The sequence below is a fragment of the Cyrtonyx montezumae genome, unplaced genomic scaffold (genome assembly GCF_038088225.1).
Source record: "Cyrtonyx montezumae isolate F1298 unplaced genomic scaffold, pur_monq_1.0 scaffold_11, whole genome shotgun sequence".
NCBI lineage: Eukaryota > Metazoa > Chordata > Aves > Galliformes > Odontophoridae > Cyrtonyx > Cyrtonyx montezumae.
The window spans coordinates 12,989,435-13,005,594 of record NW_027071837.1 but is presented as its reverse complement, the minus strand read 5'-3'; the positions used below and the strand labels follow the sequence as shown (position 1 = coordinate 13,005,594).

At 45.2% G+C, this 16,160-nt stretch overlaps 2 protein-coding genes across 3 annotated transcripts in view; one reads left to right on the top strand and one right to left on the bottom strand.

Moving 5' to 3' along the window:
- Positions 1–14,418, bottom strand: part of CHRDL1 (chordin like 1) — a 40,424-nt gene extending 26,006 nt beyond the window's left edge. Inside the window, exons 1-4 of one of the 2 annotated variants that reach the window (XM_065729632.1) lie at positions 14,179–14,418; positions 11,610–11,757; positions 9,640–9,752; positions 6,035–6,128 (exon numbers count right to left, since the gene is read on the bottom strand). In XM_065729632.1, coding sequence (XP_065585704.1) covers positions 6,035–6,128; positions 9,640–9,752; positions 11,610–11,706 — 304 coding nt within the window. In that variant the 5' untranslated portion in view covers positions 11,707–11,757; positions 14,179–14,418. Of the gene's footprint in view, positions 1–6,034; positions 6,129–9,639; positions 9,753–11,609; positions 11,758–11,875; positions 11,893–14,178 lie in introns of those variants that run through there. The other variant, XM_065729631.1, reaches the window with a different exon arrangement.
- Positions 1–16,160, top strand: part of PAK3 (p21 (RAC1) activated kinase 3) — a 148,469-nt gene that overhangs the window by 20,669 nt on the left and 111,640 nt on the right. The gene's annotated exons all lie outside the window — the stretch shown is intronic.

Sequence of the window (16,160 nt, the reverse complement as noted above, 5' to 3'; positions counted from 1 at the left end):
CAAGAAGTGCTTAGGTATTTGAACCATGTATATTGGTTTGGGCAAAATTTGTAGAAAGATGATACACACTTTGGCAAATTACTCATAAAATTTTTGATCCTGAGTATTGCTGTAATAGTCTATTTCAGTGTGGAAGTCAAGATATGAAGTGTTTCTGACTAATTTCAGGTGGTGTAGCACCAGTCAACAGACATACATCCTATTTAGGAGGTAACAACTGTTTGTTTACTAGCAGCTATGTGTTCAGTGAGAGGCTACCTGAACATCTTTTAATATTACTATTTTTATATGGAATTTTTTTCTTTCCTACTGAAATCCATCTATATGAGGCAATTAAAACTTTTTGTCACTTCAGTGAGATTTGGGCCATGAGTTTCTCACTCCGTTTTATGAGAAGAGTCAGTGATGGCAACAAGAGTTGTATAGAGAACAGGAGCTAGGAATAACATTACAGAACGTTCTAGCTGCCCACGATGAAAATCTGGGTTGTAATTCAGTGCAAGATGCACTGTATTATACACAGGGTTCTTGTTTACATGATCTGTATCGGGTCATAAGGTGGTGTAAGTACACGTGTTGTGAGACTGAGTCTTTAAGAATATCAGTGCTACAGAATGCAGTGTGTTACCTGGAGGGTGACTGGAAGCTGCTGTAAGGAACTCAATGAAGGCAGCACTGAGCACACTGCAGCTTATTTTTCCCACTTCTCAAGTGACTTTTGCACTGCTGTGGGTTCTGCACTATCTTAACTAGGCTGCTTCCAGTGGCTCAAGTAGCACATTCAGAGACAATGGCTGTGACAAAGTCATGCTGTGGTATACCATGCAGACACAGCCTCATCCATTTTAGGTGATGTTCTGAGGCCACTGCTGTAAGATACCTGATTTGGTTTGTCTTTGCAGTTAGTCAACTCTTTATAGGTGCCACCTGGCATTTTTTATTTTTATTTCAATATCTACAGAACAAGAATTACATCAGAAAAGTGGTTTGAATTTGATACAGAAAAATTATAGTACCAAAGGAGCTCAAACACAAATGTGTTACTAATCATGAATGTTCCTGGAAGCCTGTGTGTTTAGTCGGGGCAGCAAGCTTGAAAAATACTTGAGCCAGATGGGCTGGTTCATACCTCAGTGTGCTGCCTTATCTGCTGAGAAATCAAACCAGCAAGTGGAATATAGAAACCCTTTCTAAGTCCTGCAGTGTGCGATTTTACTTCTGATGTCAGCATTCTCCATCTTGTAGTTACATCTTCCAGAGTATACTCAGTATTTTTAAATCTCAGCCTAGATTCTACATCTCTGAGGCACGACTGTTCCATACAGAGGTGATACAACTTACAGTAAATGTTCTATTTGGAAAGGCACAGTCTGTAGGAGTGACAGAAGTCAGCTGCAACTAAACGCTTTCAGAAGCTGTAAGTGAAGGTTATTTTCATGGCAGAGTGCAGCAGGTATGAAATCCTCTCTAGCTCAGAGCTGATCCAACCCAAAGAATGGCAGTGAGTTATCTCCCTGAGTCTCTAAATCACCTCTCCCCTGATATGCCAGGAGCAATCCTGAGGGGGAAGGAAGGAGTTCAAGCTCTGTTGCTATGATCAGGTGTATGATTTTAAATCCACCTGAGTGGATAATTCTTTGGCCCAGCTCGGCGCTCTGACTGTGGGTTGTCAGAAAGAGTACTCGAGTGGGTGATATCCTTTTGGGCCTCACTAATGTGTAAGAAGAGTCTGGATGAATGCAAAGCTAGTTGTTTTGCTTACGTGGTGTGATGATAAAAATGCAGCTCAGATAGTAAAACAAAGTACCTTTCAGAGCTGTAAAAGGGCAGATGGTCTGGATTTTGCCAATGCTAGTAAGGATAAGTTTTGAAAAGATACAGAAAAGTTAGCAATGAATCTGTGGTAGAAGCTGGTAGGGTGAACCTCTGGTGAAAACTAGAAGATGCTTCATAATATATGTCTGACAACTACTTAAGATTCATGGTGGCTGGTGCCAGGGAGACAGGATACAAACACTGCATCTCTTTGTGTCAGAAAGTCCAGTGTCACTATGGATGCAGGAGACATGAATTCCAAGGGGAGAGCAGTGCCAACTTTTCTCAAAGGAATCCCTTCAGCAGCTCCTCTGCTTAGGTGCTTAAGAAGGTCAGTTTCCAATGAAAGTAGCTGCCTCCTGGCATTGCCTCTGCTTGATTAAATAAGGAGGCAGTTATTTGTGCAGTTGCACTCTACAAGGCCAGCAGAAAGCAAGGAGGAAGAGCCCAAAGTGACTGTGACTAGCACTACTCATTTCTGAAATGCAGCTTGAAGAACTGAGGGGAAACATGGGTGACAGAACGTAACGAGGACCTAGGAGGACAATTCAGATGAAGGGTTCTGGGGCAGTGTTTGGGCACCTTCCATTAAAAATAACCGGGGAACCATAGGAGTGAAACTCTTACATAGCTGCACAAGTGATGTTGCACAAAGAGCATCGTGTGCTGGACACACAGAAATGGAAAGCTGGCATAAGATGTGCAAGAATGCTTGAAATTCCTATTCAGATCAGGCATGAACATTTACCACTGAAGACAGAGCATCCAAATATGAAATGTATAATCATTGCAGAAAGCAGAATGCAAACAATCCCTGAAATCACAAGACATTCCTGCTCATCTTTTGTGTAACACATTGGTGCAGATTTATCTACGTTACAGATTCAGTTAGGGAAAAAATAAAGCTTACTGACACTCCTGTTTTCTAATGAGCTGCTGCCAGCTAGCAGTTTAACAGCCCACCACACATAGCACGTAGACTATTGCTAGACTCTAAGATGGAAGATAATGAAGTTCAGGAAAGACTCAATTTTCTGGATTTATCAATTTAAATGTATATTACAAAATTGTAGCTGAAGACTGTGTGAATAGCAAGAATTCAATTTGATTAGAAAGATTTGAGAGTTTACAGGGCCTCTTACAAGGTTGTTGAAGAATGTTTTAAAATCTTGATTGATATCAGGTTTGCAGCCCCACAAATAGAAAAAAGACAAACAGTTCACTCAGTTCACTGCCAAAGAGCAATTGAAGCAAAAACAGTCAATCCAGAGACATTTATGATTCAGTACTAAATACTGTACAGATATAGAAAAAAAGCCCTCAACCAACAGTTGCTGCCCAAAACAGTAATTACACAGCAGTAGTGGGATTTCTGTTATTTAACTTCAGCTGTCAGAGAAGTAAGCATCTAGGACTATGGTTGCCTGTGCTGCCTCCATAATAGTGGAGGCAACGATCAGACAAGCATCTCCAGGGAAAAATTCTTCTGGATAACAGGATGAATCACCCCCAGAGGACAGTGTGTTTCCAACAGCTGTAAAGGGTATCTAGATGATTCCCTTGCCAACTGGAGGTTAGATTAGTTGGAAAAACAGAGGAGCTTTTGGACAAGTAATCCTGCTTTTGATCTGCAAATGGGAAGTGTTGTTCATGTTCCTAGCATCTTACTATTTTACCTAACCATGCTAGTTGGGCAAACAAAAGATATTATATTACAGTCTTTCTTTCCTATGTATTAGACCATCACTAAAGTGTTACCATCAACTAGATGCTAATTTATTTTACCTAGAGTTGGACAGGATGAAGCTCACCCCAGAACACAAGAAGACCAAAAATGCTCAAAGAATGTACAGTAATTATCTCAGCCAAAAATGGCAATATTACATCCTGAGCAAAAAGCGACTGCCAGCCTGTCTGAGTAACAGTCAGCATGCCCACAGCAAGTCCAAGTGCACGCAGTATCCCAGTAAGTCAGAAAGATGGAGTCCAGCTGCAGCCAGAGTTCATTCGCATGTCTGGGGGACCTCCGAGCTGCCCCTGAGACATAGCTGCCCTCCTTAGCTGCCAGTGGTAAGAGCACTACAGCAGGAGAAACACTGGAGGTATCGGGCTCACTGCTGGCGTTCATTGGTGGCTCAGGAGGTCTCTGTGGTTCTGAGAACTGTTGTGAGATTGGCCTTGTGATCAGAAAGCCATTAAGCTGCAGGGACTCTAATCATGATGTATGTCTAACTGTTTCCTCTGTAAATGTGATCAGGTCATTTTCCATGACTGTACAGAGGTATGTGGGAAGACATACTGCTCGGGATTTAAATGTAAAAGAAACAGAACACTAGGAAATGTCTTGAGGGAAGCAGTCCTGCGCTGATGAGCAGGGATTAATCATGTTAGTTTAGGAGGCTGCTGCATCTCTTGAATGAATAACTGGCATTTAAAGGGACAGGCTGCTGCAGTGTGCATTAACACCAGTCTTGTGGGCTGACAGCTGTTATTACTGTACATGCACATGCACTCATGGCACTCTGGGACAAAGGCAAGAATAAATGTTAGGAAGGAGTCCCCTCCCTGATCCTTATACAGTAATGGCGTAGATCTCTGTGTCCAAAGCTGCATTCTGATTCTGTTTATGGTACACAGAGAGATGGCAGCAATTCTAGGATACAGCTTGTCCACCTGTTTTAGGCCTCTATCATGGCATCAGAGGAGCTGTGCACGTGCTTCTTCCTCACCACTATTTAAAATAGGATCCTAGATACTTAGGTCAGATATTGATAGATATATGGCTCTGAAAGTAATGCCTCCTATTTATTTCCATGGAAACTACAACAGATATGAATAATACTACTTGGTAGAGCAAATTCTCAGCTACAAAACACTACTTTTCTACACAGTCTCCACCATTAGCTGTGCATGTTCATCAGTGATGAACAAGAGCCTCCATACTGTGCTCATACTAATCTGCATCAGCAGAGGTGTACCACTGTCACTGTTGCCACTGCTGAAATGCACCACCACCCAAGTTCTCCACGTGGAGGAATTCAGTCACACACCCTTGCCATCCACACTTACATTTCAGATGCCATTGTGTCAACTGTCCCTCTGCTGCCATCTGTCACATGGCAACAAAATGTAATGGGATACTGGCAGGAAGGTTCAGCCCTTCCAGGTGAGTATGATTGTCATGACAATTGAATGCTACCAAAAGTTTACCCAGGGGTGCCAGTTGCTCTCCAGTAAGTGTGACCGACGCACTGCAGTCCCTGCAGAACACAACCTGACTTGTGCACTCCTGACCCTCCACCACTGCACGCAGCCCCAGCACCCAGGTTTTGGTCAGAGAACAGCCATTTTCCTCAGACAATTAAACTCTCTCTGGAGAAAGTCAAATAAAACCCCATTCTGTGATGCTGCGTGAATACTTTCTTATAAGAAACAAGGGGTGCCACTAAGACAGATGTTTAGGAAAAAGCTCCAGTCAAGTCTAGCAGCCATTAGGCCATGTCGGGAATGCTGTAACAGCCTCATGAAAGATCCTGCCTAGTCTCTTTCATACAGTGGCTCTTAATAATGAGCTTATAATAAGTGTACAGTCTGGAGGAATTTACTATACAGTATCCAATTGGATTTATGTAGTCATAAACTTCCACAGCACTGCTTCTATGATTTACTGCAGTCCCCACTAATGAAGCTATGCCTGGATATGAGATGTAGAAGACAGATTTAACCAGGCTGGTTGTACAGTGATACTATATAAATGCATGTGCATTAGGGCATGTTGCCACAGCAATTTGTATTTATTTATTAACAGAGAACCATTGCAAACAACTGTGTATTTTAGCCTAGTCTTACGAAAAGTGACAAAAGCACAAGCTTTGGAAATTTGTGGGATGGGCTTTTATTGTGAGAGAGTTTAGATATAAGGGAAAGAGTGGGGACCAGATAGTCCCTAGACCTCATCAATGAAAATTCTGCTACCTTCTGCTTCAGCTGTAGGGGACTGGGCTTGGTGGCTTACCCAATTCCTTCCCAAACCTTTTTCCTAAAAAGAAACCAGCACAGGAAATACTCAAACTTACTGTAGGATAAGGTTCTCATGATCTAAATGGATATAGGACATTTTCTTCACAGAAGTTTTCCAGCACAGACATTTCAAGTTGCTGTTAATTAGCATATTAAACAGCTATTTCAGAAAGGACTGCAAGTCATTAATATAAATTACCTGGGCATCGCGGGCAGCACAGCTGTGGTACGTGCACAGGGGAAGGACAGTGTAGGCTTGGACATCTTATTCTGCTGCACAGTACATTTCCATTCTGAGGGCAGAACATAACACAATACTTTAATGAAATGGGCTACCTTACAAATCTCTGTGTTATCTATTCCACGTTTGGATATTTTAAAAACAAATGCCATTTTACAGCATTCTGGTTTATGTCACACCACTGTAAGTCCAGACTACTTCAACTGCCTATGAATTTATGTCGGGGGTCAGAATGTAGCAGAAACACATACAAACCTTAAAATCAGAAGAATTGCCTAAAAATGGATTACAACAATCTTCGTTTCTGTTTTCTTTTGAGCAGATTCCACTTAGGAATTGCATTTCCAAAACTAGACAAGATAATGAATGGTGGGTCTCTGAGATATCCCCTACTGAGGGTTAGTTCAAGACCACAGGAGACAATAGTGTCTGTAATTTTTCCTGAAAACTGTGGAGAGTCTTTTGTTTTCATTTTATGGGTTCCCCAGTAGACAAAGAACACCAGTTGGTAAGTAGCCATTTTTCTAAGAAATATGAGCAAGTCTGGGGAATACTGTTCATTATTCATGTCATTAACATAATATTTTATTTGACCACATCTAAGTTTGATTTATAATTAAAACACAGGGAATTTTCCTTCTCCAGTGTCTGTAACCAGAAAGGACTATCCATTTCAAATTCCCATTTCCTATCTATAATTCATCCTCCTAATTTAGCTCTGAGTTGCTCTTGTTTATAACAAGAAGGATCTTTCAGCATGAACATTGATACTATACTATGACAATGCTACGACTATGTAGGTTGAGGTGGTGTTGGGAATAAACCATTTCATTTTCATGTGCACTGAAATGTTCCTAGTGGAGGTGCAGACTTCCTTAGCTTCTGTATGTGTCGGCATTTCTAGCCACTTTTTGCAGGATGAGGACAACCCTTGGTCTGCACGGCTCCTTGCCCAGTAGACCATCATCTGAGAGTCTGTCCTGCAAAGAAAGGCTGGCTCTGTGGGCTGGTTGGCTCCACACTGCTTTCCTGACCTGTGCCACGGCCCTCCTCACTTTTTATTTCTTAGTCCTATGAAATCTCTTAGCTGAACGTTTACTTCCTGTGCATGATCAGCTGTGATAAAAATTCTGCAGACCTCCTTCACTGATCTTATGTTTAGATTCACAGGGACATTTGAGAGTCCAAGCCCCGTGGATTACCAGGGGACTTCAGCTCCTGCACACCTCTGTGAGTTGAGGCCATGGAAAGCATTTCTGTGTCAGACACACTAAGTAACAGTGCAGCTCTCTTCCCCAGCTGCATTTCCAGTGCTGACTGCAGACAGCATTCACTTTAGCCCCCTAAAGCGTGCAGCTCCCACTGATCAGGGAAGGGGGGTGGTTGGTGGTATGAGTGAAGGAAAGGAGGAACAGGGTGAGAACACTGAATTATGTTTAGATTTATTCTGGTTTGAGTACATAAATTGTAACTTGTTAAAATACAATACTATGCACACACAACCAGGAATGCTTTTTTTTTTAATCCCAGGTTGAATAATTTGGCCTCATTTTAGCTAGTTAATGTGTCTTGCCTTTTTCTTAAGCATGCATACATTAGGTGTGTGTTTGGTGGATGGATGGACTGACTGTTGTTCAGAGATGCACCACAGATCTGTCTCTATTTCCTGGCTGGTGTTACATGTTCTGTGTGGAGATCATATGGATCCTAATGTTTGAGGTCAGGAATGAAATGCTGGCCACCATGGCTGTGTAGACCTCTGGGGATTTTGTTGCATTTCTCTGAAGTGTGAAGGAGTAGGTTGTTGCTCCAGACTGTCCATGCACATGTTGTGCCTAACTGATTTCCTGCCTGGGAATCATTGGTGAGTGCCACTCAGGTTTCTTTAACTTGCTGTCTGTGGTACACTGTAGTCTCTTCTTTTTATGCTGAAATACTGGGTTTAAGGTCTGTGCTTATGTTATGTCATGAGATGTTGCCTAATGCTTTACTTAGCTTTAGCTGAGTCAAAAATATGGATTGCTGAGAGTTCTGTGATGATCTGGAGCCTGTACTGTAGAGGTCAGTGCTCTGATGGCAGTTCTGCTGGCTAGGCCAAAGCTCACAGGAATGGCTGGATGCTGCAGTTGCCTGGAGTCTTCTTTCTGTGCAGCAAGAGTTGCATCCCAGAGATCCTTCAGCATCCTCATTGCTGAGATAGGCTCTAGTAATATCTTGCACCCTCACAGTACAACAAAAGTAAAGCACAGCAAACAAGCAACTTGCGAGCTGTATCTATTGGCCATTGACACAAGCAGTTTTCTTCTTTACTTCCCCTGTTGCCCTGTACTGTCGCTCTGGTCTTCCGTGGACACATGAGAAGAAAAGAGATAAAGCACATCCCATTTGCTGGAGCCTGAAAGGGCATAGAGTAATGCTGTTCTCTAGAGGAGCCTTCCATGCACTTCCTCATCTCTCCAGGCTATCTTCCTTAAAAACACTAAGCAGTGATTTCTATCCAGATCTCTAGGGCTTCCAGGGAATTTCATCCCCACCCAAGGCACAGCCTTCCAGCAATTCAGTGTTTTACCACACACTGACTCTGGGGGAGTTTGCAACTTTGCACACAGAGCAGCAAAAGTGAGCAGGAACTCCTTTTTGCTATAACCAGGGCTTTTTATTCATAGTACATTGCTTTTGCTCTTACAGATGCACTCTGCTGCACAGATGTGAGATGCAGCCAGGCTTGTGGGACTACTGTTAGTGCATCTCTGCGCAACATTGTAGTAGCAGATCCCCCAGAGCAAATGCTGCACAGAAGCCCAATATCTTACACTTGCAAGGGGGGAAAATAGCCAAGAAAAATGTATTCTACATTAAATACAGCAGACAAAACTCAGCATCTGGAGTGTCTCATGTGTTACTCATTATGAAGCAGTCCAAGGGATGTATTCTGCTCCTTCTCCACTCCCTCCCCAGCACTGCACAACGTACTCAGAGGGTCTATGACAGCTGCATCCTAGTGCCAAGCACCAGCTGATGGTAAAACCAAGGGCCCGTGCTTTCATCTTCTGGCCAGTTATCTCTCCTCCCTGTACGCTGTTCTCATTTTTCATCATCTTCTTTATCCTAAAGTTTTATAAATGTTATTATCAAAGCCTTGTTTTTCAACATTTAAGGCAGGAGGTGCTTTGACTATGGAAATGCCCTCTGGAAGATATGGGCATTGTACATATATCAGAACACAATAAAATTTGGGTTCAACATAAAACTCTGTATTGATAGAATACAAGGATTACATGTCATTAACGGGGCCCAATTATTCATGGTGTGACACTCAGCATTGGCAAAGCTTGTGGCTTGTTAAGAAGCATGTGTGGCTGCCCCGTACAAGTATTTTTGCCAGCACTGGCCTTTTCTGTTAACATTGTCCCTTAACAAGGGTGTTTTCCCTTCACTGCATCTATTTCCCGCAGCATCATCAGTGCCCCCTAGCAAAAATAGGCTTGGTCTTTGTCAGATTGTGGATACAACATAGAGGATTCCAGCAAGAAGTTGTAGGATCAGTAACTCAATGGTCCTACCTCTGAGCAGAGACAGTTAACACAGTAAACAAGTCCATAGGGTTCTAGGTAAGGATGCCATCTTTCTCCTACACGGTACTTCTTGTCTTGAAACACACAGTATGTATCTGAATCTGTAAAACAGTGAGTGATTGAACGAGTTACAAATTAGTGATTCCACTCTGTAGATGAGAAGAGCTTTTACAGGTATGATATTTCCTGTATCCTATCTTTGTGGACAGTACAGAACATTTTGTATATAATTCCTTTTTATTCTTTCCCTGGAGAATGACACTTAGAGGTGGAACGCCCTTAATTTCACACACTGTTTCTTATCTCTCAAACTAAAATAAATGAAATAGCCTCATTCCAAGACTGCAACTCCTGAAATAGCCGAATACGCAGTTCATACAGGGAGGGTTTATTCTCTCACCTACTCAGGCATGGGCTCACATCCCACTTAGGTAACAGAACTGAAGTGCTTGATTGCTCAGACAGGTTGAAAGGAAACAAAACCTTGTCATTACAAAGCCTCAGCAACTGTCTGCACGCAGAAAAATCTGAGGTTGTACAGTAGAGATTTGTAAATAAGGTGACTTATGGAAGGAATATACATGTTCTGCATTTGCACTGCATGTTCAGCAGCTCCATATTTTAATAACTCGATAAAGAGAAACTTGTGCTCATATTTCAAAACAAGTGGCACTGGCTTACATATGCATCAGCTTCCAAATAGTCATTAAATACTCATCGTCTTGCAGGTAGCTTTGCAGATACCCATCTGCCTATTAGCCATTACTGCCCCATCTCTCCCTGTCACATTACAGTTTCATATTAAAAGCTCAAATCTCTTAAATAAAAGGATGCAGTTCTCTGTATTTGCATGAGAGAAATCCTTGCTGTTGTCTTAATGATGACCAAATTCACTTTAATTGTTGTCGTCTGTGACAGTTTAGCATAGTACCTCTCTTCTGAGAGATAACCTAAGCAAGAACATCCTTCATGTGTGCTAGGCTAAGAGAAGGTAACAAGAGGTAGAGATTAGCAGTAGCAGCTGTGAAGTGAGCTGCTAGAGGAGCATGACAGATGAAATGCAAGGCCTGAGAGCATCTGGCTGCAGCAGAGGCTGGTCATTTCTCACCCCGATCGTTTCTCACCCCATGCTTCCCTTGGATGAGGATCCCTGCACGCTGGTTTTTCTCTAAGTTCAGCCCTTTTTGAATTAAATCTGTTTGTTGGTTGTTTTTTTTTTTTATTCCATCTACATTCTTAAAAGCAGAAGCTTCTGACATTGAGGCCAAAATGTTAACAGCTTCTCAAGGGCAAGCAACCTGCTTTCTAAGAAGGCCAAAGCTGAGCCGCACGGCTGCAGCGCTCCTCCGCGCTCACTGGAACGGCTGCTGCCCCCAGACACGCTTCCTGAAATGTGCTAACATCTCCCACAGCTGACAGGCTTTGTAGAAATATTCCTCTGTTTTGTTTGTGTTCTTTTCAGTGCTTCTCATCAAGTTTTTAACTGTGCTTAGGCTCTTAATTTTCTCAAAAGATGTATCTAATCCAGTTCATATGAGATTGTTTTTGGAACAGAGAGGAACAGTCCCAGGCAAGATTTACACTAACTGAAAACCTCAGCACAATGGCCTTACACAGGGGACAAAATCCAGATAATCTGTCAGATGTTTACAGAGGTCACTAAAATAGAATTAAGCACTCTCTCAATTCGGGGTATTTGAAATAAAACAGATTCTCCAACTGATACATTGAGGACTTTATAAACCTGCATGGCTTCAGGAAAATGTGCCTCAAACACGGGTGTGACCTGATCCGACTAAATGTAGGATTAGGAGAAGGAGGAACAGCACAAAGCTTTGAATGCAGCTCGTCAGTTTGGGACATTCTTGCTTAGAAATCTTTTCAGAACCACACTGGTCAAACAGAAGGAAAACGTCAGGCTTGGGGGAATATGAAAGCTTTGTCAGAAGTCTACTTACGTTTTACTTGTTCTAGTTTACCTCCGTCTATGAACAGGAGACAGAGCACACCAAGGAAGATAAAGTGAAAATCCTCCAATCTCCACTTTCTTCTCATCTTTATCAACAAAAGGGAGAGAAAGAGCCTCCAAGGTAGAGAATGTTTGAGCTGCTGGAAAGAAAAGATGAATTAAACTCGAATCCAGCAATACTCCTAAATTCTCTGACACGTTTTCAGCCAGCACCCAGAGATCCTAAGCTGCCCGAAGCAAAAAATCTGTCTGTACCAGAGATCTTCATTTCGTGGAAACACCTTTGGCTTCAAATCATTTCATTTTTGGAAAAGATTTTCCCATTCATGAAAGCTGAAAAGTGGAAGTCTCGCTTGATTCCAGAGCAGAATACTTTGCCTTCATCATTAGATTCCCCTGGGTCAGAGCTGGCACCTTGGCCCCACAGTGTGGAAATCTATGTGTAGGGAGAAGTGCTGGCCAGGCTGTGGGCAACAAGTCCTCCTCATGCAGTCTAACAGGCTCCCCCCCCCCGGCGTGATTCACCCCTCCTCCCATCTCCCAGCTACTATTGTTCTGGGATTGGGTACAATTAATTTTTCTAGACTTAACCCTTTCATTGCCTTGAAATCTGGAAGTACACTGCCACCTTCATTCTACGTCTTTGGTATCAAACCCTTGCACGTGGAGCAAAGCATAATGAATCTTCTGAGAGCTGCAGGGATGGTACTGTACTCATTCTGAGCTCCATTCTGTTTATTTATTTTTTATTTTTTTTTGCTTTTAAAAGATGAATTATTTTATAATAAAACAACAACAAAAAAAAAGGAAAAAAAAAAAGGAAAGAAATAATTAACTAAAGCACCATTTATTTTTTATAGCCAACTTGAGATTCTAAATTAAGAAATCTGTAAGTATGTTACTGCTCATCAGAGTTCATTGTCCAGAGTACACTTGTCCATAACTTACAGTGCTGAAAGGTTTGGGTTTGATTTTAAGAGTCTTGGAAGTGGTTTTATAAAAGTCTGAAAAAAAGATTCACCATTGGAAAAACAAACAATGTGCTCTGTAAACCGATTTGACCTCCTCAGATTTCGTGTAAATAATAGAACGGCACATGAATGTGTTTTAGTTGACAGATAACCAAAGCAGAAGTAATAATTCATGTATGTTTATTCAAAATTAAGGGGTGGATAGCGTAGAGAAATTAAGTTCATTTTTATATGAACTGTGAGGAAGTCACTGAAGTTAGCAGCCACTTGGGAAGAAAACCTTCCTATTAAAACTGCTGCTGTGATCCAGGGTACTTGTAACAAAGAAAGGGATTACCTGCTCCTATCGGACTGCTTTTATTACCTTTGCTGTTTCGGGGTTCTCTATAGAGCCCCAAAGCACCACCAGAGCAGACGTCTTCCTTAACACATGTCAGTATTTAGTGAGCTGTCTCTATTCAAGGGGCTCATTCAAAATAATGCAAATTGCATCTGAAAACATTCAAAAACATAATGCCTTTTTAAAAGCACACTCCCTATGGCAGTAAGAAAATAAAACTTTCCATTTATTTTGGAAGCTGAGGATAATATTCCAATTTCACAAGAAAGATGTAAGTCATTTTTTCCTTTCAACATCTTCAAATCACATAGGGCATTTTTAGGCCAAACAAACTTCTAAAAACTTATTTAAGATGAAAACCTCGCAGCCGAGTCCCGGGGCACCACGTGTGTGTGGAGCACAGCAGCAGCACATCCCTGGGACCGGCAGAAATGGGAATGCTCAGTGCTCCGGCCCTATCGGGGGTGCGTGAGCACACTGCATTTATAGAGGGAGCACAGTCATCCTTTGTGCGCTGCTTTACCTGCCGGCCAGCTGGGCCGCCTCGCCGGGAAGGGGCTCCGAGAGCCGTCTGTCAGTGCCACATCTTCAGAAGGAACAGTATTTTAAAAGTCGGACTGCTTATGCTCAGAAAGGCTGCACGTAGTGAAATGGAAGAGTTAATAACTGTAATGGGATGGGGACTTTTGATGTCTTCCTTAATTCTCTTTAATTTCTGCATTGTTGTTACTCCAAATATAAACACATACTTTTCACTATTAGCACACTCCCTTTATTTCCCCAAAGGGCAACGTCCTAAAAATATTCCTAGATTTAAATAATCGCTTAGGATTAACCTGTTAATTATTGGTGCGCTTTCTGCTTAGCAGAAACAAGGGAAGCGATCTCCTTCTCACCGCAGCGCAGCGAGGCGCGGGCTCCGCACCTCCCGGCTCCAGCAGCACCGGCGGTGCGCGCGTCGCGCTGGGAGCGGCGGAGCGGCGGCTGTCCAGCGGCGGGCACGCACCGCCGGGGGCCCGCTCCGCTCCCGCAGCCCCGGTCCCGCAGCCCCGCGGCCGGCCCGGTCCCGTCGGGGATTTCGGCCCGCGGGGCTCGGCCGGCGGGGCTCGGACAGCACGCGGGGCCCGGGCCGGCGGGGACGCGCTAGGGAGGCTGCGTCCGGCGTCCCCGGGAGCGGGACTGCGGGGCGAGCCGCGCGCCGACGGCAGCACCGCGCTTTCCCCCCGACGAGAGCGCGGCTCACAAACCTGCGGGGCTGGAGGCCGCTCCGAGCCGCGGCGGTGCCGGGGGAGCCTCTGCGCTGCGCCGGGGCGCGGGGACTCGGGCCGGGGGCTGCGTTGCCGCTCACGTTGCCATAATCTTCTCCCGTCGCTCGGCCGGGCTCTCGGCTCTTCCCTTCTCTCCCTCGGCGGCGGTGGGCGCGAGCCGGGGACCGACGGCCGCCGGCGGCCGTAGATCGCGGGGCGAGAAGGCGGCGTTCCGCCGATCCCCCCGGACCCCTGCGGGGCGGGCGCTCCGCGAGGCCCCGGGCCGCCCCGGGACACCTGCCGCCTCCGGGAGGCCCGAGGATGCTCGGCGGCCGGTCCTGCCCCGCGGCCCCAGCGGCACTGCGGCGGCGGAGGCGGAGTGCAGCCGTCGGCCCGGCGGTCCGCCTCCCGCCCCGGCCCCCTCCTCTCCCGCGCCCCGCTCCCGCCGCCCGGCCCCGGCCCGGGGTGGAGTTTGCTCCGCGCCGGGGGCAGCGCTCGGCGGGGCGAGAACCGCGCCCGCCCCCGGGTCCCCGCACCCCGCCGCTCTCCCGCGGCCGCTCACACGTCGGGAGCCGCCGTCCGCGGCGTTTGGCGGGCACCCTCTGATCTAGGCAGCCCCGCGCCCATCTAGTGTGTTGGAGATTCTGGTGGGACTAAATGAAACCCGTGACTCGTGACATTATATGCTCGGTCAGACATTCTTGTGCTGTCTTGCTGTAACCCCTGTAACTAGTAAGAAGAGATCGGCGAACCCTTGACAAATGATCTGAGAAAAAGGGTGAAGTATGAAAAGACACCATATGGAGAAACAAATTACAGCCCGTTTCCCCTGCTTTGGGAGCGGGTGCTCGGGGAGCGCTGCCGGTTGGTCTCGGCACGCACCTCCGGGCGCGGCGCCTTCCCGAGGAGCCGGACTTGCATCTCACCCACCAGAGCGAAATCCTGGAAGGACAGTGCGAGGAGCAGTGGTGTGAGTGCAGTGGATGGCTTTTGGAGGGACGTGTGGTGTGACTCCCTGAGACAGCAGCGCTGTGTGCTAGGGAAAAACTACCTTGTAGCTTTTAGAATTACAAGAGGAAGAAAAAAAAAAGCTGCACTCTGGAGCTGAGGTTTTTGAAAACACTGCCCCGCGCTTATGGCTGTCCTCTGCCACTCTGCTCTGCTATGCACAGGCACAATCCGTGTTCCTAAGAAATAAAAGGAGCACTGAGAGCTTTTAGACCTGAACGTGGTGGCTGCTGCCACGGGCTGATGGCTCTGGGGGAGTCACCACATGGCACAGGAATGGGCAAATGGGATAAAGGACACTGAATTGGAAATAAGCTTGTCACTGGCACTGGAAGACAGACGATCCAGGCCGTGTGAGCTCTGGTCTTGCAGAGCTGCAGCCATGCTCAGGGACTGGTACAGGTATGCATACATCCTTCCAAATTGTGACCTTGCATTAACTTTAGAAGCTGAGAACCACACACACAATGTGTAAATCTGTCTGGAAAAGAGATTACAGATCTTTGTGAGCAGGAACTCGCCATCCTTGTATTCAGGTGGAAGGGTTTGATTTCGTAGCATCGGTGTGACCTCAGTGGGCACAGCTTTGTGACAGGGCAGAGCTCAGTTTTTTGCCTGGACATCCCCAAACAACCCTCCTGTCCCGGCACCAACACATCTCACCTCTGGCCACTGCCCTTCGTGTGCGTTGCTCCTCTGTGCTGGTACAACACCCAGTGCTTGTGGGTAAGGGCAGCAGAAATCCTTGTGGAGCTCTCCATGAACAGTCGGTGTAGGAGTAATGAGAAATTAAACATTTTCTATAGACTGTGACCTGAATTCTTTCGCGGAGAGATTCTTAGAAGAGAAATTCCTTATTTGGCCTGAAGTGTGCTTTGTGAGAGTCGTGTTAGATGCCAGCGCTTCGCTCTGCGTGCTGCGAGGCTGCTGCAGGACATAGAGCTGTCTGGAGGTCCGTGGAGATACTGATTCAG